Source organism: Corythoichthys intestinalis, chromosome 16 (assembly GCF_030265065.1).
Source record: "Corythoichthys intestinalis isolate RoL2023-P3 chromosome 16, ASM3026506v1, whole genome shotgun sequence".
In the NCBI taxonomy this organism is placed as follows: domain Eukaryota; kingdom Metazoa; phylum Chordata; class Actinopteri; order Syngnathiformes; family Syngnathidae; genus Corythoichthys; species Corythoichthys intestinalis.
Window position 1 is genome coordinate 46,335,103 of NC_080410.1, and position 22,959 is coordinate 46,358,061.

The 22,959-nt window shown below is 39.0% G+C and overlaps 1 protein-coding gene across 2 annotated transcripts in view; it reads left to right on the forward strand.

Annotated features, from left to right (window-relative positions):
* sdk2a (sidekick cell adhesion molecule 2a) overlaps positions 1–22,959 on the forward strand; it is a 438,915-nt gene that overhangs the window by 379,306 nt on the left and 36,650 nt on the right. Inside the window, exons 38-42 of one of the 2 annotated variants that reach the window (XM_057817593.1) lie at positions 4,039–4,225; positions 13,978–14,115; positions 19,462–19,644; positions 19,715–19,840; positions 19,909–20,073. In XM_057817593.1, coding sequence (XP_057673576.1) covers positions 4,039–4,225; positions 13,978–14,115; positions 19,462–19,644; positions 19,715–19,840; positions 19,909–20,073 — 799 coding nt within the window. The remainder of the gene's footprint in view (positions 1–4,038; positions 4,226–13,977; positions 14,116–19,461; positions 19,645–19,714; positions 19,841–19,908; positions 20,074–22,959) is intronic. The other variant, XM_057817594.1, reaches the window with a different exon arrangement.

Sequence of the window (22,959 nt, forward strand, 5' to 3'; positions counted from 1 at the left end):
TTGCTTGCGTCGCATGCCTCCCTTTCATTAGTTGGTGCCTCGTTCGGAAATTTATTAAAAATGATCACATTCGGTTCGTCCTTCTTGACATCAGAATGGCTCTTGGGATACGTAGTCTTTTGTGCTGCTTTCAGTTTTGAAAAAGGACAAGAAATGATGGAAATATGGCGATAGATACATAGTCCATGCAGCGTTTTAATGCATATTTATGAGTGGAATAAAACTATAAAACTCAAATGACATTATCTCCCGTTTTTCTTGGTCGATTGACCTCAAATAAAAACGGGTGTGTACATCAACTTCTGCACTTTCAAATGAGACCAACCAGCGGCACGTGGGTGACGTAATTACAGCGTGACGAAGCTTCAAAGACGATATGCGTAAACGCGTCGCTGCCGACACGTTCGGTGTTAAAGGGTTAACTGGGGTGGGAAAACCCTAACCTTGGGGAGAGGGAGTGGTCACTCCCCTAATCTTAAAGGGATCCTCTATTTTTAAGACAAGTAATTCTTAAAAGATAAATGTTAGTATGAGTTATAATAATTTGATATTAAAACCCCTCTTAATGTTTTTGTTTTAATAAAGTTTGTAAAATTATTTTAAGTGATAGGTCTCCATTCTTGTTGCGTCGCAGTGCGTGACATCACTGGTCCCGTTGGCGAAATTCCAGCCTGTCACTCATTAGCTTTCCCAACATGTCGTCAGTTCTACCCTTCCTATTTGAACCAGATCTGAAAAGTGAAGAGCAGAACAGCACTGTCGGTCGTTCACAAGACGAGCTTCAGGGAAAAATGCGTGAAGCAAATACCTGATAAGACAAAAGTTGGGCAAAACTGGTGATGCACTCGCTGCAAGTGAGTCTCAATGGCGAGAGAGTGCTGTTGGGAGCGAGAGTGTATACTGTTGGGAACTCCGGTTTTATTAGCAGATATTCAAGGTAAGCATATTGTTGAGGTAATTATCGAGGGTTGATTGATTAAATATTTGCTTGATTGATTGAATATTTGCTTGCGCTCATATATACCATAAATATTACATAGTGCCATATTTTTCTCTTATTGATATAACCAGTAAATGATTATTGCTTGCTATACTAAGTTGTAGTATAATGTTTAAGTGTTACAAAGAGTAAAAAGGGTCGGGCTGACAGCTGCCTTGCTTCATGGCCGCATCATTGCGTAACTAGACCTTCCGAGACATCTTCAGCACCTGGCGTCTGGACTTTCGTCTAGACCTTCGAGGACAATTTTCCATTCGAGGACATCTTCCATGGCCGCAGCGTTGCATAACTGAAGTGTCTGGGTCATTTTGACCGTTGTTTACGTGTGCCTTTGCTTACATACGTGTACTTAGTTAGTTCCACCTACATGCTCACATAGCCAAACAATATCACATGGGTGTCTCCAGCTTGCTCCCCCCTCCCTCTGGGCGGCACCCTTTTTGTATTAGGACAAACCCCTAAATAAAATAGCAAGGAAAGTTTTTCTTTGGATCAATTTTGGTGACTAGACAGCGTAATCTAGCATTTCTCTGGCTAGTCACTCTTTTGCTCTCCTTGGCCAAGAAAACTGAGTGTCTTCTCTCCTTATTTTTGGGTAATTTTACAAATGTCTACCTAAGGGTCTATTTTTGAACTTGACACATATTGCGTTTTCAAACTTATCCCAATATAATTATGTAGATTGTTAGCATCCAGAGCTGTCGTGTCAGGCCAAAGAGCACACCTTGTGTAATCCATGTCTTGTACATTGTAACGCGTGGTAGCTAGGATACGTGTATAAAAGTACCAAAAAGGAGAGAAGCTTCCACTTATTCACATTTATTCACAAAAAATAATATTTCCACCTTGACCACTCTTCACTCGGGAGCTCAGCGGTACGCAAACACGCGTTCCCTGACGAACTCCAACATTGTTGTAAGGTCCACGACAGAGTCACTGTCGTCACAGTAGTGTGCCATAGTGCTTTAATTATTTAGTATGATTTGGGGAAAACTCCCACAAAGAATAGTCAACAAAAAAGACAGCAATAGTAATCCAAATCCGTGTTTTTTACTCACTCGGAGATCCAGGAATTAGACTGATCCCATGGCAATGTCGCAGTCGTGATCAGGCCGTCGATTCCACAAAATAGACTGATCTGAAAAGCCACTGTGGGACCGACGAATAAAAAAAAAAAGGACAGATCCGAAACCAATATTGCAGACGCGGTGGGACAGTCAGATCCAGAAAATAGACGGATCCCTGACTTGATTGAGGATCCAGAAAAAATGTTCGGGCGCCAGTTGTAACGCGTGGTGGGTAGGATACGTGCATACAGGGACCACAAAGGGGGAGAAGCTTCCACTTATGCACATTTATTCACTAAATAATTCCACCTTGACCACTCACTTCACTCCCCTTGTTTCCATTTGACTGGAAATTGCATCCAAAAGCAGCACATCGTAGCATTTTACTTCGCGAGTTTAGGCAGCAATAAGCAATTGTTGAACACGCTACACATTTGGAAAGACCCCAATGACGTCATCACTGCGAGCCCGCAAACCATGGCGCCAACTAACGTTCAAAATATGGACTAAATATTATAAAATATTGCCATTGATTTCACATTTTATGTGTTTTTAACAACATATTTTAGTACAAGAGCATACCTGTTAAGTTGTAGAAATTGCAAATAGGGAGATTTCTGTTTGCCAACCCCGATGACGCGCGCACGCGCGACAATCGCTAAGACAAAATGCAACCATTATTTTTTCAAGTTCATTTTGGTCACAACACTTGTGTAAAAATTAACTACACTGTCAAAGAACCTCTTTTTGGTGGCATCAGAGATAGTCTTCAACTTGCTCCATGTATTGTCTGGCATCATGTGATACTGCTATGTTGCCTGTGTCATGCCAGTTCTCCTTGTTCCTGTAATCAACATCTAGGATATCCTCAGCTTTCCTGATCACATCCATTTGCACAAATTTGGACATCAGCTTCCTCAGCAGCCTCTTCATCTCATCAACCATCACTCCAATTAGGGTTTCGTCAGACTAAATCAGCAAGATTAAAAACATTAATAACATCATTTAGAAAGTTAATATTTGTTTTTAAAAGTATCTTTGTTATGGCAGTTTTTTAATTGAATTGTAACCTAGAATTGAAACTTTATATTTTTTGTTTCAGCACAGTAATAATGATATAATGTAATAAAGTGTATAGTATACACTTTAGCTTTAGCATAATAGCGAATCTAAATGATTAAACTTCAAGTAAGTAACGATACGCTTTCTCACTTAAATTCATATATTGTGGGGGTAGGACCGCAGTGGTTTAATATTCCATGATGTTTGATCCACGAAAACACAGAGTAAAGCAGCGACTTCTCCCATCATTAGCTCTAATGCTATTAGAATCAGGCTAGTTAGCTATCGCTGGCAGGTAAGACTTACGGCAATTACGTTGACGAACGTCGTTTTTCCCGAATACTGGAGGCCGACCAGGGTCAGCTCCATCTCTTCCTTCCAAAATAAAGACTTGAACCAGTCTAAAAGCCGGTTTATTAGTGCCAGCATCTTGGGAAGTCGGTGGTGCTTCGCCTCTAAATAAAGACTTGAACCAGTCTAAAAGCCGGTTTATTAGTGCCAGCATCTTGGGAAGTCGGTGGTGCTTCGCCTCTTCCCTCCCTGTCAGATGTTTGGTTGGGCTTTTCCAGCTCTGAAGGGGAGGGAGGGCAGGGAAGTCGGAGACGGCCAGGCTATTCGTTGTTGGTCACTTTCCGAATCGGGCCGAATGGTATCGTTACAAAACGGTGAGAAACAAAAACGTTAAAAAAATTTAAAAAAATGACATTTTTGGAAAATCGGGAGATTTGGCTTTCTAATCGTGAGGCGTGAGCATTGGGGTCAAAATCGGGAGTCTCCCGACCAAATCGTGAAACTTAACAGGTATGCAAGAGAACAATTGTGGTTTATTAGAGCCTACATGGATTTAAGTTAGAGGATCACTTTAACTCTAGAAAACCCCTGAATTTTTTTTTTTTTTTTTATCCGCAGATTTACTTCTGGGAGTTTCAGCTGCAGAATGAAACAGAGCGCCTGCGCACGCTGTTTCTGCCCGAGCTGGGGGTTAAACTGAAGAACCTAACAGGCTACACCACCTACATGATCAGCCTGGCTGCCTTCAACGCGGCCGGTGACGGCCCCCGATCTCTACCCACCAGAGGGCGCACTCAGCAAGCAGGTACTCTCATGGGGGACTGACAACAGGCAAATAAATGTTTAAAATATATGCACTGTATGGGGGCAGTGAACTCATTTTTTATCAAGCAGCAGTTTGGCAGAGCAGTTAAAATATATACTGTAAATAAAGGAGAGAGAGGCATCACATTATTCAATGCTGCTTGAAGTTTTAAGTTCACTGTCAATTTAACCACTAAAAAAAGAGGACTACTTATTGTATATTTAAAGTAACCACAAATCATATTCATAATAGTCTTAGTTTAAGGTTTAAAAAAAAAAAAAAAAAAGGTTTCTGTTATAAGCCTTTAAAGTGCGTACAACACGACAAAAAAAGTCTTAAATAGGATTATTATGTGAATTAGAATCATATTTTGAGACGATTCGACTATATACAACAATTTAGAAAAGCGCAGATGACGAGAAATTAGTTTTTTAATCTGCCGGAAGCCACGCCTACCATTATAGGGCTCTAGCGTCCCCAACAGGTGGATGACGTCAGCGGAGTCACGATTTCATCTGATTTAGTATGCAGCCCATTAAGTGGGAATTATTCACAACGAGGAAAACGTGACGAAGAGAGCTGCAAAATGTCAATGTTTCAGTCTCTCTACTCCAATATTTTTACAGGATATTCTTTTTTATCCAAGTATTTTTCCCCAATAGCTAAATTAATGGCATGGTCATGACAAATAACAGCCTTTTGCTAAATGGAATATGAAATAATAAAAATGCATTTATTCAAGACGACATGGCAAAATTGCTCCATAATCGTCAAAACTGTCGACTTCACCTTTACTGTCGCACCTCCCGAACGATATTTTATGCCACCTATATTGGGTTTATGTCATTTCGCTTCCCCGGCTCCGGAGAATGTAAACAAACCAAGAGGCGTGACGGCTAGCCGACACGCTAACCCGAACCCAGTGATGTTTCAAAGTCTTCGAAGCGGAAAATCACACATAACTAGCCCGGATTTTTTCACATGACAACTGGGTTGTCGATTGTCTTCGCCGATCGGCAAACCGCCCGGCGGAGAGCAATTTACAGCTCGTTCCCCTGGTAATACGGACAGGAGAGCTCGCCGAGGAAGCAGCTGGACAATGACCGCTGAACATTTGCATTTCAATCCATGATCAAACGTAAGTAGTCCTTTATTTAAAGAAAGTTTGTAGTGTTTACTTTGTAATCGCTGTATTCGCGGCTATTTTTAACTCAAAGTTGCAATTTCTGATCGGTCAGAAAATTTGACAGAACACCGGGCACATGAGCACAATAAGCCGAATATGGTGCTCTCCGGGCGGGTGGATGTGCGACAAGCCGCCGGTGTTGTGCCAAAAAATAGCCGCCCTGCATGCATGTCAGCCACAAAATGCAAGCCTCCTACATATTAAAATGATCCCAGTATTTGACATAATACAAAACACGATGTTTACTCACTTCTTCGTCAGTCCCATGGTCCCACAGCAATAGGGCTTGTTTTGGCCAATATCCACCGGTGAATGGGAACCTTTTGAAACCCCAAAAAGGCGTACACACCTCTCCCTCGTAGAGCAAGATTTTTCTGCAGCCGTTTGGCTGGCGTGATGCGAAAAATAAACGTATTAATCCGCAAAATCAGCTGAATCAGTCCTTCTTATACAACAGTACAGCTGTATAGTGAAGAGGACTCCTTCCTCCATACACGTCACAGCGCCCTCTTTCTCAACTCGAGACTGTTGCCGGAAGTCACTCATTTTCGCAGTCCATCTGCATGCTATAAAGCAATACTGTATTGTGAAACGCTGACCCGGGTGACGTCACATTCGCATTCATCCTAAACCTGATACTGGAGCCGGGAGTACCTAATTTTCACGGCGCGGGATTCAAAATTTTAATTTGGCGGAAAACACAGACAAGACTGCAAAAGCAGTTTCTGCTCTTGCACTCCCCGTTAAAAGAAACTGCTGTATTATAAGCCAAAACAACAGTTGTGTTTGATAGAAGAATATGTTTATATGCTGCCATAGCAGATTCATGGCGCATTTAGCCCCCGAACTATTTTTAATTTGACCGTTTTACCCTGAAAACCCCCATTTACAGACGTCGCGCAACCGCTTTTGTTTCAACCCAGCCATAAAACGAAGGTAATTAATATTATCTATTATTCAAAATGTCTGTCATTTTTAGCTTAGAATCATTAATTGATTTCTAACAAAAAAACAACAACAAAAATGACTTTAAAAAATTATTCACACGCATATTTTAAACTTTTAAACAAATTATGTCACAATGAAAAAAATGGTGTCTGTAAAAAAGTCACGGATATCTACCTCTTAACTATCGCTTAATTGTATTTTTTTGTTTCTGTCGCATGTTTTCCGATATGTTAGATGATAATCGATCCAAACAAAGAAAACTTGGGGGGAAGAAAACATTTAAAAAGGTAACTAAATGAAAAAGAAAATCTTGACCACTCCTTGATGTCTGCGATTTCTGCATTCGCAGTGGCGCCACCAGGGGGTGGCCAGGGGTGGCCACGGCCACCCCTATAAATTAGTTGGCCACCCCGCTTACCAGTATATCGTTAGATTGTTGTAGCATCAGTTATGCATTTCATCCTAAATGAATGCATTTATTTTGTTTAGTTAAATGTAGGGCTGTCAAATTTATCGCGTTAACGGGCGGTAATTATTATTTTTAAAGTAATAACTTGAAAATATTTATGGTAATTAACGCATTCGCGGTACGACTCATTCACGCATTGCCACAAACAGCCTACAATGGCGCCGTTTTACTTATGTACAGAGATAAGAGTCAGAGTGGAGTAGATACAAGCATTCATTGGGGCCGTGCTTTTAATTGCCAAAAGCTTTGTCATCTCTCCCACAGCAACTATAAATATTGTGGGAAGCGACATGGGGAAGAATGACATGAGTTCATCTTTTTCTTAACACCCTGTAGTGTACCCAACGCAGAGAAGATGTAGCATTTGCAGCCACCACACACAGTCATGGTTGCACCACTTCCCATCATGCATTTGGGCAAAACAGTTAAGTCGCTACAGTATCATTGACTGAAAGCTCAACAAATACACTAGATGGCAATATTTAGTCACAATATACAAACTCACATTTATCCTTTAAGAATTACAAGTCTTTCTATCTGTGGATCCCTTTCACAGAAAGAATGTTAATAATGTTAATGCCATCTTGTGGATTTATTGTTATAATAAACAAATACAGTACTTATGTACAGTATGTTGAATGTATATATCCGTCTTGTCTTTTCTTTCCATTTCAACAATAATTTACAGAAAAATATGGCATATTTTAGAGATGGTTTGAATTGCGATGAATTACAATTAATTATTTTTAAAGCTGTGATTAACTCGATTAAAATTGTAATCGTTTGACAGCCCTAGTTAAATGTACACCTTATGCCTAATATATACTGTACATAACACAATAAAACAGAATTGTTGTGGAACTCAAAATGTTGACTGGACAGTTATGGACTATGCACATTAAATCATTACTAACATCAAATAATACACAATACACCAAAGTATATCAGTAGCCGTGTCCTTAAGTCTTTCTGATAGTTTTCCCCTGACCTTTTTACTGCAATAATATAATGAAAACCTGAAATTATGGATTTTAGTTTTGGCCACCCCAAGATTTTAAGTGGCCCCATCTGGCCACCCCTATGAAACATTTCTGGAGGCGCCACTGATCACACCTGCATATCGGACAATTTTGAAAGTTGGCTAAATTGGGGGTCTCAGAACGGAGCTTCAAGTCACCTGAGTGTTTTCCGCCGTATACTGTATAAAACGATCGCTTCCACACACATCCAAGCGGTCCATTTCATTCAGGAGTAGGGATGGGAATCGAAATCCGATTCCAATTCGGAACCGGTTCCTAGTGTTTCGAGTCCTCGACATCACAATGAAAAAGCCTTAACGATCCCTTCAACGAGTCCTGAAGACGCATATTGCGTCGTGACTGTCTTGTTGTCCAAACGCATCAAACTAGCATGGCGCCAAGAACCACCCGCTCCAAAGTTTGGCTACACTTCACCAGGAAAGAGGGTGAAAATGAAAGGTTACGATGGTTTAGCACGAAGCACGAGCATTGCAGCCGTAAACATAACAATGACAGCACTTAGGTTCAAACGCTCGAAAGTGTGTCTTCACTTCACGAGGAAAAATTACAACAAAACGACTTGCAATCATTGCAAGGTGGAGATAACTGCATCGGGAGGGAATAGACTGCACTGTCCTCACCGAGACAGCTATACAGCTAGCTAAACTCCGAAATGACGATACAGAAGATGTTGGTATAATTTGATGACTTTATTCAACCATCACTTGAAGAGTGAAACTAAAAATAGAAATGAAACAAATCAATTTCGTCCCCAATAACAAACAGGCTTGCATCAACGTAAATCAGCGATGATTAGCTGCTAATTCAGTAATAACAAAACAGTTAGCATGCGTTCGCTAGCATTAGCACATCGTTCAAACCACTACACAACTGGATTAAGTGTCCGATCGCGAGTGGAAACACACAACAACAACAACAAAAGATGATACATACAGGCGTTGCCTCTGTAGATATTTTACAAGCATTAACAAAGAACGTAGGGTCGTAGCAGTGCTTCTCTCTCTCACTAACTGGCTTGGATGCGGCGTTTCTTCTTCACGTGAGCGCGTTCTTCTTCATGTGAGGAAGCGCAAGGGCGCCCCCACTTGAGCGTGAAAGCACCATAAAAACTAAAAAGCATGCACAGGGGTCCCCAAACTACGGCCCGCGGGCCGAATACGGCCCGCCCCGACATTTGGCCCGGCCTCCTGAACAATACCAGAGAGCATTTTGATTTTTTTTTTTTTTTCTCAATAGTGTTATTTATTTTCTGGCCTTTTTCTGTGAAGAACTCAGAGAGGGTTAGTTGGTTATTATCTATTTGATTAATAGTGTTATTATTATTAATTACTATTATATTTTATTATTTTTTTTATTTTATTTACTTTTGTTCCGTGAAATATCCAGAAAGGGTTATTTGATTGTGGCTTTCTGAAAAACAATATTTTTTTACATTTAGGCACTCCTGCAATCGTCACACTTTTTCTGTTACAAACTGACCCCGGCCCCTCATCAGAGAAGGGAAAAGTTATGCGGCCCTCACTGGAAAAAGTTTGGGGACCCCTGCAAGTTTAACACATATTACTAACGGCAGACCAACGACCTATATGCCAATATATAACAATATTTTTTATTTCTATTAGAAAAATGTTTCAGTAAAATGTTAAACATTCTTGTGCATTTGCCACTTATTGCCACAGTTAATATTGAGGCTTTGGGCCTCTTTTCACCTTGTTGTGAGTTTGTAAGGTTGTGACTTCTGATTAAACAAACTCGATGCCAATCAAAACGTTTGTTCTTCTTTTTCCCCAAATTAGAATCGATAAGAGAATCGATAAAGAATCGAATCGTTAAGCAATATCGATAATGGAATCGGAATCGTAAAAATCCTATCAATTCCCTATTCAGTAGCATAAAAAAAACACGTGAAATATGGAATAAACATGCTTTTTGGTGTCATACGTACTTTCAGTTAGAGCATTGAAAATGGGTTGAGACTGGGTCAACATGACAATGGCCCAAAGCAGACAGCCTGAGTAGGAGTGGCTTCATACAAAAGCACATCAAGGTTCTGGAGGGACCTAGCCAGTTTCCAGACCTAAGCTCAATAGAAAATAATTGGAGGACACTCAAACTCCATGTTTCCTAGTGACAGTCCAGAAACATTATTGATCTAGAGAAGATCTGTGTGCAGCAGTGGTGCAAAATCCCTGCTGCAGTCTGTGCAAACCTGGTGAAAAGTTACAGGAAACGTTTGACCTCTGTAATTCTAATCAAAGGCTACTGCACCATGTATTAACATTGATTTTCTCAGGTGTTCAAATACTTATTTGCAGCCGTATAACACAAATGAATTGTTTATTGTTTAATCTAAAAGCACATTGCTTTTCCTATGAGTCCGAAACAAGTAGCACACATCATTGTGCTGCTTCCTGACACTCTGTGACATGCATGATTAAAAAGTTGAACCGGTCGAAGACTCAGGAGATAATAAACAAAATCAATCGTGCGTGGCTTTTGAATGTGAGGCCGCCTCTGCAAAACACGTTGTCTCCACGACACCTGCGCGGTCGCATTGTGTATAACACGCCACTCAAGGTTGCTCCAATAGCTATCGACTGTGCGTCCACTGCCTTGGCGGTGAGGAAAAATAAATCAAAAACAGGATGACAACCTTCAGTTTTTACAAAATTTAAAGCACTTTTAGCACTGGAGATACAGTATATCCCCACAACTTAAAAAAAAAATCCAAAAGAAACCCTTGTTGATGAGTAGTTGGCTCCCACTTGCACAAAGGTATCTTTCTTCGTTAGCTAATGAGTACACGCACCAATATAAAAACTATTCAATGTGCTAGGCTGTGTCACAATCAACAGTTTTTGGCTCGCCGCACCACCGCAGAGCCTCTGGGAAGGAAGCCAATGCAAAAAAACAAAGCTTTTGTTCTTTATGCACAAAAATCCCAACACTTTGTTTGGATCAGAAGGCAAGCGTGTCAGTGAAGGTCGAACGATCTGTTAGTTTGTTGTGTAAACTCACTTTGCTTGATAAAAGACAAAACTGCTCGACGGTATTGTTTTGTATTCACACTGAAGTCTGACTTGGATGCCAATGCACAGGTTCAAACTCGAGGGCTGTGGGCCAAAACTGGCCAGTCGCATGGTTTTATGCGGTCAATGTTGTCACAGATTACTTGAAAAAGTAATTTAATGTTATGATTATGCCTCAAAAAAGTAATCTAGTTACTTTACTGATTACTTTATGATCAAAGTAAGTAAGCTACTTTAAAAGTAATTTATCGGTTATATATATATATATATATATATATATATATATATATATATATATATATATTAGGGCTGTCAAAATTATCGCGTTAACGTGCGGTAATTAATTTTTTTAATTAATCACGTTAAAATATTTGACGCAATTAACGCACATGTCCCGCTCAGACAGTATTCTGCCTTTTGGTAAGTTTTACAGCAAGGCTTTTTGTGCTGTCCAACAGCGAACTCTTGTGGTCGCTTTGCGACATGGTTAATTTTTTTCTTGCCAGTTCAATATGGCTGCACGACGTCTCGGGCTGACGCCTACGTTGTAATGTTGTGCTTATATGATCCTTGGACAAGATTTGTCCGTAAGTATGGTTGTTGTAAAGAATGTACATATTATGTTAGTAAGTGAAATGTTATATTTTTTGTATGAGACGCTTTTTGTTTATGTTTAGTGAACCTGTATAGCGTGCTAAGCTAACGTTGTTGCTAATGCAATGCTTGTGTACTTTTTTTTTTTAGTTTTACGATGGTCTAAAGAGGACAATGTTTTAGGCCATTTTATTAATAAATCAGATGAAAAAGGAAGAAGTCTGATTATTAAGGTGTCGTTCACTAGCTGTCTAGCTTTGGAAAAAGTAGACGCTTCGGAGTGAGGACAGCATAGACAGATTTAAATGACAGTAGAGTGAAATGCCCACTACAGTCCTTATGTACCGTATGTTGAATGTACATATCCATCTTTTGTCTTATCTTTCCATTCCAACAATTTATTTTACAGAATATATATATATTATTTCCAGAAAAATATGGCATATTTTATAGATGGTTTGAATTGCGATTAATTGCGATTAATTACGATTAATTCATTTTTAAGCTGTAATTAACTCGATTAAAAATTTTAATCGTTTGACAGCCCTAATATATATATATATATATATATATATATATATATATATATATATATATATATATACAGTGATACCTCGGCTCACGAACGCTTAAGCTCACGAACTTTTCGCCTCAAGAACATTAAATTCGCGAGCATATAGTCTCTGCTGGCGAACTAGTTTTCGGCGGACGAACCAAGCCACGTGGTCGGACAGCGCCACGAGAAGCTGACGCACGCTCACGGCGTCCGACTCCCAGTTCGTCCCCTCCCTTTCGTTGAGTGCGGACGTGGTTTGTGTTTGATAGACATTTTGGACCATATTGAGTGTACTTTTGCTATTATGGGACCGAAAAAGAGTTACATACAGTCCTTATGGAAGTTGACTCGTGTTACCAATTCGCCCTCGACTGGTAATTGGCGGTGCTTTCAGCTTCCCACCGTCGTGAGAAGTGGACCGGCGAGTCACGTTGGCTCGTTGTCGTCGGTTGTCTTCGGTTCGCCCGATTTCCTCTCCAGAAAGGAGGCGGCGTGCATACAAACACCCAGAGGCGTCGGATGGCTTTTTTTGGGCACTTTTATTAACAACCAAAAGCATGTGGGGGGCACAGCAGTGGAGTCTACGCTAACTGCGCACTTTGCCGGTAACACTCTCCTTCCAAACAGTAACTCCCTCCCTCCTCCTCCCACTCCTCCCACTCCCATACCATCGCAAAGGTAAATAAAACAACTTTATTATACAGTACAGTTTATTTCTTTAATTATAATACAATGGCACACTTATTATACATAAAATAAGGTATATTTTTGTGTAGTTTTAAGGCTTATTTAGTAGAAAATTATGTTTTATGGGGACCTGGGAACGGATTATTCTCATTTTAATGGTTTCTTATGGGAAATAAATGTTCGGAAGACGAACTTTTCGCCTCACGCACACTTTCTGGGAACCAATTATGTTCGTGAGCTGAGGTATCACTGTATATATATATATATATATATATATATATATATATTATGGCTGTCAAAATTATCGCGTTAACGGGCGGTAATTAATTTTTTTAATTAGTCACGTTAAAATATCTGACGCAATTAACGCAGATGCCCGGCTCAGACACATTTAAATGACAGTAAAGTGAAACGCTCACTTGTTGTGTTTTATGGAGTTTTGACGCCCTCTGCTGGCGGTTGGGTGCGACTGATTTTATAGGTTTCAGCATCCATGAGCATTGTGTAAGTAATTATTGACATCAACAATGGCGGGCTACTACTTTATTTTTTGATTGAAAATTTTACAAATTTGATTAAAACGAAAACATGAAGAGGGGTTTTAATATAAAATTTCTATAACTTGTACGAACATTTTTCTTTTAAGAACTACAAGTCTTTCTATCCATGGATCGCTTTAACAGAATGTTAATAATGTTAATGCCATCTTGTTGATTTATTGTTATAATAAACAAATACAGTCCTTATGTACCGTATGTTGAATGTATATATCCATCTTGTGTCTTATCATTCCATTCCAACGATAATTTACAGAAATATATGGCATATTTTATAGATGGTTTGAATTGCGATTAATTACGATTAATTACGATTAATTAATTTTTAAGCTGTAATTAACTCGATTAAAAATTTTAATCGTTTGGCAGCCCTAATATATATATATATATATATATATATATATATATATATATATATATATATATATATATATATATATATATATATATATATATAAATAATCTTTTTAATCTTTTTTTAATCTTTTGGATATTTTTTTTCCAAATATATTTTTACTAGGACTGTTTTTTTGTTGTTGTTTTTAACACCCTCTTCAAAATTCATGAATCAGGTTTTCATTTATTGGGTTGGTAATAATAACGGGCTCTCAGGAGGAAACTATATCTACAACGTGGTCCGCGACAAAAATGATTTTGACACCCTTGTCCAATGTCTCCCCTCATAGCCCCCAGCGCTCCCAGCTTCATCCACTTCGGCGAGCTGACCACCACCTCCGTCAACGTTTCCTGGGGTGAGCCCAAGCGGGCCAACGGCATCGTGGAGGGCTACCGTCTGGTTTACGAGCCGTGCACTCCGGTCGACGGTGAGGAACTCGTTACATCTACGCGCTTTCCTCAGTGATTTAACGCCTCTAGCCCCCGCGCGGGTCACCGTCATCTTCTAAAAGTCCCGCTCGCGCTCTCCGTCTTTTTCCAGACGCATAGCATATGCGGCTTTTATGGCACGCCGGAGAACTGACGACGTATCGTCGTAAAAAACGCACTAATATATCATGTGCCACTCGCTCTCTCTGCGTGAGGGGAACATGACTAATAGCTGGTTAAGTGCGGGCGCCGCAACCAGATTGTTAAGTAATTGGGGGCAGAGGTTGTACGATGAGCTGAGGTTGCCATGGTCACTACGCTAATTGTTTCTGCATGAAATTCCTAATGAGGGTAGTTTTCCTGTTACGGGATGGGGGCTTTGATCTAGGGATGTCCCGATCCAGGTTCTTGCACTTCCGATCCAATACCGATATTGTTTCGCACTTCCGATCCGATACCGATACTGGCCGATACCGGTACCGGCCTATCTAAGCATGTGTTAAAGTTTTAAAGTTATTCAGCCTCCTTACTTAGTTGTCAGACTCATGTTGAAAAAGGTTTTAGTACTTTGATAACAACTAGCCAGCTGAATTAGGTGAGTTTGAATAACACACAACGGTTGGTAGCAAGAAACTGACCTGTTTATTCAGTGACAAACACAAAACATTATAAATAACAAACAGAAATGCCAGTCAGTCAGTAAAACGTGCAAATAATATTGTAAACTGTCTTAAAAAAGCAAAACACACAAACAACCTCAGTGGAAAATCCCACAAACCCCCCAAGCTATTAGATGCTTTTAATGTTTCGTGCATTAGTTACAAAAATTGTATAAAAAGCCTCTCAGGTTTGAATAAACGACTATTTCAGTATCAAGTTAACATTTTAAAACAGTAAATAAAATACTCAAGTCCTCATTCTGTATCAGCAGCTTTAAACTACATTCAATTCATTTGATTTTGCGAATCAACTGTTAAAGTTGTTAAAATTGCTCCCGTTATTCCATAATTTCCCTTCTGTCTACTTTCGACATGTGAAAGGTTTAAAACTGTTTTGAAGATAGATTCAAGTCATGATTTTGCCGATTTAGGAGTGTTTTAGATAAAAAGTTAATTAGGTTCGCTTGGAAGGTTCACAACAGCCTACTAGGGAAATCTCCTACTTTAAGATGGCGGCTGTTTACTAACGCAACTAGTTTTCAATACTTCAATGTTGCTACGCCATCGAGTGTGTCATTTTGCATCTAGTTCTATATACATATGATATTCATTAGCTACAACGATGTTGACGTAGTTTGTAGCGGCTGTCAGCAGCAGTCAGGTATTCTTGTGTTTTTTATCCAGCGGCATGAGTTGAGCTAAAGCCGTGAGTTGAGCCTTGGCATTACCCGGGTCTATGACAAGCATGATGTTTACTCTCGGGACGCAATGCGGTCCCTTTCTCATTGCGTCCCGAAGACCGCGCTGTGTATTAGTTCCGCTTTACTTGACATATTTCAATAATTGGAATTTGGATGTTTGTGAATCGTTCTCGAATCTTCCACGGCCGAATCGCTCAAGGATGTAATGACGGCTGGGCATGTTGTACCGTGGTTCTAAGTGTTGAATGGTGCGTCTTTACTCACGAGAGATAATGGCTCGTCATCCAGAATGAATTCTTCGGCAATGACTCTTGTTATTCCCTGGGCTTTGGGACTGTCGAGTGCCAGTTTGTCACGCATAGCAAAAGTTTCTGCCAGTGTTAATTGTGTAGGACCTTTCTTTTTGTTTTCGGTTTTCTTAACATACTTCTTATATTGTTTGTGGTGATATTTCGCGAAATGCTTGATTAGGTTGGTTGTATTAAAACTTCTTACAGCTTTACCACCACGCTTGACTTTATTGTTGCATATGTTGCACTCTGCCTCTTGTCTTTGTCGTCCTTTAAGGTGAAATGATCCCACACAGCTGACATTTTTACCGATAAAGTCTCTCGGTAAATTGGGAGACGGTAATGTAAATGTAGTGTGTTGAAGGTGTGCCGTAAAATGCGGACCGGATTTTAGGGAAACCGAAGCAAAAACTGGAATGGATTATGTAAATCAGTGCGCTGGACAACCCGGACCGGACTTTTTAAAAAAAATGGATCGGAAGTCTGGATCGGAATTTTTCCGTGTTGACCGATCCAATACCGATGCGCATTTTTTTGTCCATATCGGCGTCCGATCCGATCCAAATATCGGATTGGGACATCTCTACTTTGATCAAACTCATATCGTTGGCCTCCAGACCTTCCAGTTCCAATGGATTGGAAGTCAATTGCCGTCAATTGTACTGAAGCATGATCAGTTACTGCCAACCCGCCCTTTTTTTGACTTTAAATTTCCTTTCCCTGTCTTGTTTTTGTAGACAGAAAAGCAAAAACTATTAATTGCCATGTTAAAAATGATTTTTGTTGAGGAAAATGATCATGTCTTCCTTCTCAGGCAGTAAGCGTGAGCGTTCTGGACAGATAGCGTCTCCTGCAGTGGAGAACACACGTTCACTGGGTGTAGATGAAGCTTGAACGCATAACAGCCGGTGGCCAGTGCTCACAGCAGAGTAGATAAATAAATGTCACGTATCACGAGTGAGTCACGTGAAAAAGAAAAACCTAATGATGCACGTTGATACGATGGAGTATTAGGGCCAAATTAATACATTTTAACATATTCAAGGCTCTAATGACCTGATATCAAATATTCCTACTTGGATTTGTTTTTATATATTACATACAACATAGTTTTGTTCATAGCACATTATTGATTTTATTGTCCATAGAGGGCATCCAAAATAAATAAATAAACAAAAACTATATACAGTGCCCTCCGTAATTATTGGCACCTCTGAAAAAGATGTGTTTTTTAGCTTCTAATATTTTTTTTTTATTCAAATAATATGGGACCTTAATGGAAAAAAAGAGAAAAATCCAACCTTCAATACAAGTGCATTCATTCAGTGGGGGAAAAAATCCCACATAATGAAAAAAATATTTGACATCAAATAATGTGTGTCACAGTTATTAGCACCCCTGGTGTTAATACTTTGTACAACCCCCTTTTGCCTACAAAACAAGGTCTGGGGACTGAGATGGCCATGGGAGGAGCTTGATTTTGTGTCTGGTGAACCATTTCTGTGTAGATTTGCCCATATGTTTAGGGTCATTGTCTTGCTGAAAGACTCAGTGACGACCCATCTTCAGCTTTCGGGCAGAGGGCAACAGATTTTGATTTTAAAATGTCCTGGTATTTCAAAGCATTCATGATGCCATGCACCCTAACAAGGTTCTCAGGGCCTTTGGAAGCGAAACAGCCCCACAGCATCACTGACCCACCCCCATACTTCACAGTGGGTATGAGGTGCATTTCAGCATGCGCCTCTTTCGTGGCACGCCAGACCCACTTCGAGTGTTTGGTTCCAAAAAGCTCAATCTTGGTCTCACACAAAAATACACACGGTCCCAGCTTGGGACCGTGTGCTTTGGTCAGATGAGACGTATGAAGTATGGGAAGTATGAATTATTTTACCAAAACCAAAACAGGCACCTAACTTAGTCATAGATGAGTCTCCATGAGCAGCAGCATCAAAAAGTCGTTCCCATATAAAATCCCGATTAATTAATTTTTTATATAGGCATAACAAAACGTAAATGGCTATAAAATTCTCAGATTTTACACTAGATACACACAAATCACCAAATGCAGAGGTAATCACCTATATTTTCAGCATCAACAGCAATATTTAACATATCATATAGGTTTTTGCCAAAAATAGCAACTTCATTTTTTTTCAACAGCTAATAAATCACTCAATTTTCACATCAGAAGCTTAATACTTGAGGCAAACATGCAGAATCAATTATAAATAATTTATAAATAGATTATTAATAAATTCTATATGCAATCACAGAATAGAATAGAATAGAATAGAATAGAATAGAATAGAATAGAATAGCCCTTTATTGTCATTACAGTTGTATAGGTATATTGTTGTAGTGAATGAGGCTAGTGGCCGCCTGACATAAACAGAGCTTTTCTGGTGAAAATGATTGTGAATGAATGCTTAAATCCCCGAATTCTTCATAGAAATGGACGCAAAACAGACTGGATTCTTGGTTAAAAGCAAATAATCTGTGCAGTTAGCCTTTGTTTTACTTAAATAAGTCGACGTACAATGCTAATCTGTTAGCGAATGAGGTTAGCGACTGCCTGACGTAAACAGAGCTTTTCTAGTGAAAATTATTGTGAATATGTGGTTAAATCCCCGAATTCCTCATAGACATGGACGTAAATCAGTCTTGATTCTTGGTGAAAAGCAAAGAAACCGTGCAGTTAGTGTTTATTTTACGTAAATATGTCAAAGTACAATGGAACTCTGTTAGCAACTGAGGCTAGCGGCCGCCTGACGTAAACAGAGCTTTTCTGGTGAAAATTCTTGTGAATAAATGCTTAAATCCCTGAATTCTTCATAGATATGGATGTAAAAGTCTAGATTCTTGGTTAAAAGCAAAAAAACAAAAAAAATACATGCATTTAGCGATTATTTTACGTAAATATGTTGAAGTACAATGCTACTCTGTTAGTGAATGAGGCTAGCGGCTGCCTGACGTAAACAGAGCTTTTCTGGCGAAAATTCTTGTGAATAAATGCTTAAATCCCCGAATTCTTGATAGATATGGACGTAAAACAGTCTTGATTCATGATTTAATTTCTTTTTTTTTTTTTTAAGTAGCATTTCTTTTACGTAAATACGGCGAACTATGATGCCAATGCAGTAGCGGCTGATTTTCACCATTGATTTCTTTCACAACGTTAAAAAATGCATGCATGGTACGAAAAATATAATAATTACTTTGAATCCTCGAACAAATCACTCCTGAGACAATCTTTCCTGTTTGTATGCGGTACAGCTTTCATACTTCTACAAAAAGCCTAGCTTAAATCCGGCCTGGACATGAGCGTGTGCTGTGTTTGAATGACTATTACTAAGTGAAGCTCCGCCCCCTGTGGTAAGGCAATGAATGACGAAGTGTCAGGTCAATAGAGTTTTGAAGTCCATAAACAATCCAGTTCCAGTTGTTCCACTCGTTTTTTTACATTTGAATCATAGTTTTTATTTCAGTAGAAACAAACTTTTATGTTTATTTTAATTTTTTTTTTTTTTTTATTCTAGTTTCTTCATTTTGTTTGTTTTCGTTCAAAACTTTTTTTTTTTACAGCTAACAAGTCGAGATTGAATTACAGAAAGAAATACTAAAAATGTGTCTTAAAATGTGCATAAGCCCTCGATCTCTAGCGGATTGCAGCATCTAGAGTCTTTTCTGTACAGACTCCTCTGCTCGCACTCCAGGTGTTAGTAAAATAGTGACAGTGGACGTGAAAGGCGGCGCCCCCCTGTGGATGAAAATCAAGGACCTGGCTGACGGCGTCACCTACAACTTCCGCATCCGAGCCAAAACACTCACCTACGGGCCGGAGGTAGAGGCCAACATCACTACGGGGCCCGGAGAAGGTGAGGCGCTTTTACAAGAAATACAAAAATTTCATCAACAATTTCTGACCAAATTATCGCCTCCATTAAGGAGCTCCGGGCCCACCTGGAGAACCCTTCATATCTCGCTACGGCTCCGCCCTCACGCTGCACTGGACCAGCGGCGATCAAGGCCGAGCGCCCATCACGCGATATGTCATTGAAGCGAGACCGTCTGGTAAGCCAAAGAAAAAAACTAGCCTGCCCGATCATACCGCACTGATTTATTCCGATCTTTCGTTTAAGATGAAGGGTTGTGGGACATCTTCATCAAAGACATCCCCAAAGAAGTCACGTCCTACACGCTTAATTTGGACATGTTGCGAGAGAGCGTCACGTACGATTTCCGCGTCATCGCTGTCAACGACTACGGCTACGGATCACCGAGCTTGCCGTCGCCCTCCATATCAGGCAAGACACACAAAAATAGAATCTGGTACTATGCCACAAACGATTATTTTTGATAGTTGACTCATCAGTTAAAATGTAAATCATATTACTTGTGTATTACTCTGGGCAAAACATTTTAGATGGAAATGTGCACTGGGAAAAATACTATGAGAGGAGTTGGGCTAAGAATAATACTATGTAACTGTTTTCCAAAGCAAAATCCCAATTTTGCAAATACCTTATTTTCCGTACCATAAGCGGATTTTAAGGGGGGGCAGGCTCCCCCTGGAGGACGAAAAGTGCCATTGCATGTAATTCACTTTCTTAATACGTATATATAAAAGTTGTAAAGCAATATAACTGCAACAAAAATGAATAAAATAAAAAATGTATTTTTATAATGGGTCAAAATTACTTTTCGAGCACCTTAGATGATAGGCTTTGCATATAATTTTCAAAAAATATAGATATAAAAATTGGAAAAAAAATACAGTGGTACCTCTACATACGAAGTTAATCCGTTCCAGGAGCTTGTTTGTAAGTCGAAATGGTCGTATGTCGAGCAGGATTTTCCCATAGGAATACATTATAATTCCATTAATTCGTTCCACAGCCCAAAAACCTGCACTAAATCCTTAAAAAATACTGCTGGTACTATTACAAATGGCAATTACATATAGCAAAACAAATAAATAATAAATAAAAATCGGATTAATAATATAATAATAATAATAATTCCTGTAATAGTGTAACGAAACGGGTTCTAATAAGGCGGACGTTTTTTTCTGTACCTGAAGGCACCGCGGGGCTGACGTGACAAAGAGGGAGGGGAGCGGGTGAGAGTTTACTTTCGCTTTCAATGCTTTCTTGAGAACATCGTCAATTGCGGCAGACAGCAGGCGTTTTGTGTTGAATAAGTTGTGAAAGAAATGATGAAAACGTGGCGATTTCTCTGGAGATGTTACCACAATAAGAATTGTCAGCTTAACTTATAAAGACTGGCGAACGATGGTCGGAGGAGGACCGTGGAGATGTATTGTTGAGCCATTTCACGGATGCCCACCCTACGCTCATATTTTTCTGTCATTTGCATCTTCATTTAGAAGGTAAGCGTCAACTTTTTCCTTGTTTCACCACCTGTACCAACCTTTTCTGAAACCTGTGTTGATTTGTCACACAAGAAAATCCGCCGTGCATTCGTCTGCGGTGCTGCCATTGTCGTCGTATTTCGAGCATGTCGTCGGATGTAGAAACAAATGGCGAGTCAAATTTTACGTCGGATGTCGAAAAGTTCGTGTGTTGAAGCGATCGTATGTAGAGGTACTACTGTATTTTTAAAAAAAAAATTTTTTTTCTTTGATTGAAAATTTGTTTTGATTGAAGCAACTTTTTGGGGGGATTGAATGATTTAGTCGAGTGTCCTGACACAAAAAGGATTGCTTCAATCAAAGAAAACTTCAATGAAAAATTAAGTGTTCAAATGCAAAATTTTCTATCTCAAATATTTTTTCGCATTCAAAAACTTTTTTTTGATTGAAATTTTTCTTTTTTTGATTTGAAGTGATTTTCTTTTTAAAAATGTATATATTTTTTTGAAGCTACTTATTTATGATTGAATAATAGAGACAAAAATGTCCTCGCCAAAATGTGGCCCAAACAAAAATCAACATTACTTCAATCAAAAAAGTTTCTTCAATAAAAAAAAAAAACTTGACTTCAATCAAAAAAAAAAAAAAAAAAATCAAAGAAAAATAGCTTTCACGTGCATTTTTTTTTTTTTACTTTCAAATTTATTTTTGCATTCAAACACATTTATTTTTGATCGAAGCAACATTTTTTTGGTTGAAAACATATTTTGATTAAAGCAGCTGTTTTTTTTTTTTTTTTTTATTGAAGCAACTTTTTTTGATTGTATGATAAAGACACCAATCTACCTCCATATGGCTCTGCCCAGGGGATACAATTTTAGACTGGGGTAACTACATTGGCACGACAGCGGTGGGCGTACCATGTTCAATGGATCTTGGCGAAAAGTATTGCCTTAGCAGCCTGATTTAGAATTTCCCTCAAGAATGATGGGAAACAAAAAACCGCTCATTGTCAACTTATTATTATAAAATATTCTTGCAATTATTGCTGACACTGCGTTTTCGGGTGATCAACATGTTGTGCCCCCCCTGCCCCAAAAGTCAAACTCCGCCTATGTTCCGTACTTTATGGAGCATCAGAGTATAAGGTGCACCTTTAATGATTGGCCTATTTTAAAACTGTTTTCATATATACAGTGGTATGAAAAAGTATCTGAACCTTTTGGAATTTCTCACATTTCTGCATAAAATCACCATCAAATGTGATCATATCTTTGTCAAAATCACACAGATGAAAAATAAACTGCTTTCACTAAAACCACCCAAACAGTCACAGTTTTTCATATTTTAATGAGGATAGCATGCAAACAACGACAGAAGGGGGGGATTCAAAAATGTTAAATGTGATGGTTTTCTTACTTATTTTTCCGCCTTCTGTCATTGTTTGCATACTATAAATGTTTGGGTGATTTTAGTTAAGCAGACACCATTTTTTCATCTGTGTGATTTTGACAAAGATCAGATCACATTTGATTGTGATTTTATGCAGAAATGTAAGAAATTCTTCTGTATAAGGCACATGTGATTATAAGACGCACTATCGGCTTTGGAGAAAATTGAAGACTTTTAGGTGTGCCTTACAGTGTGGAAAGTACGGTATATAATTTTGATTCATTACAAAGACAATTATCATCTGCCTTATCGAGGACTACAGAAATCAGAATATTTAATGTTTTATTTCAGAAAAATATATACAAATTCTGCGGTAGCATATTGCTGCCAACCCAAAAAAAAAGTCCAGTATCCCGTTTTCTCATGA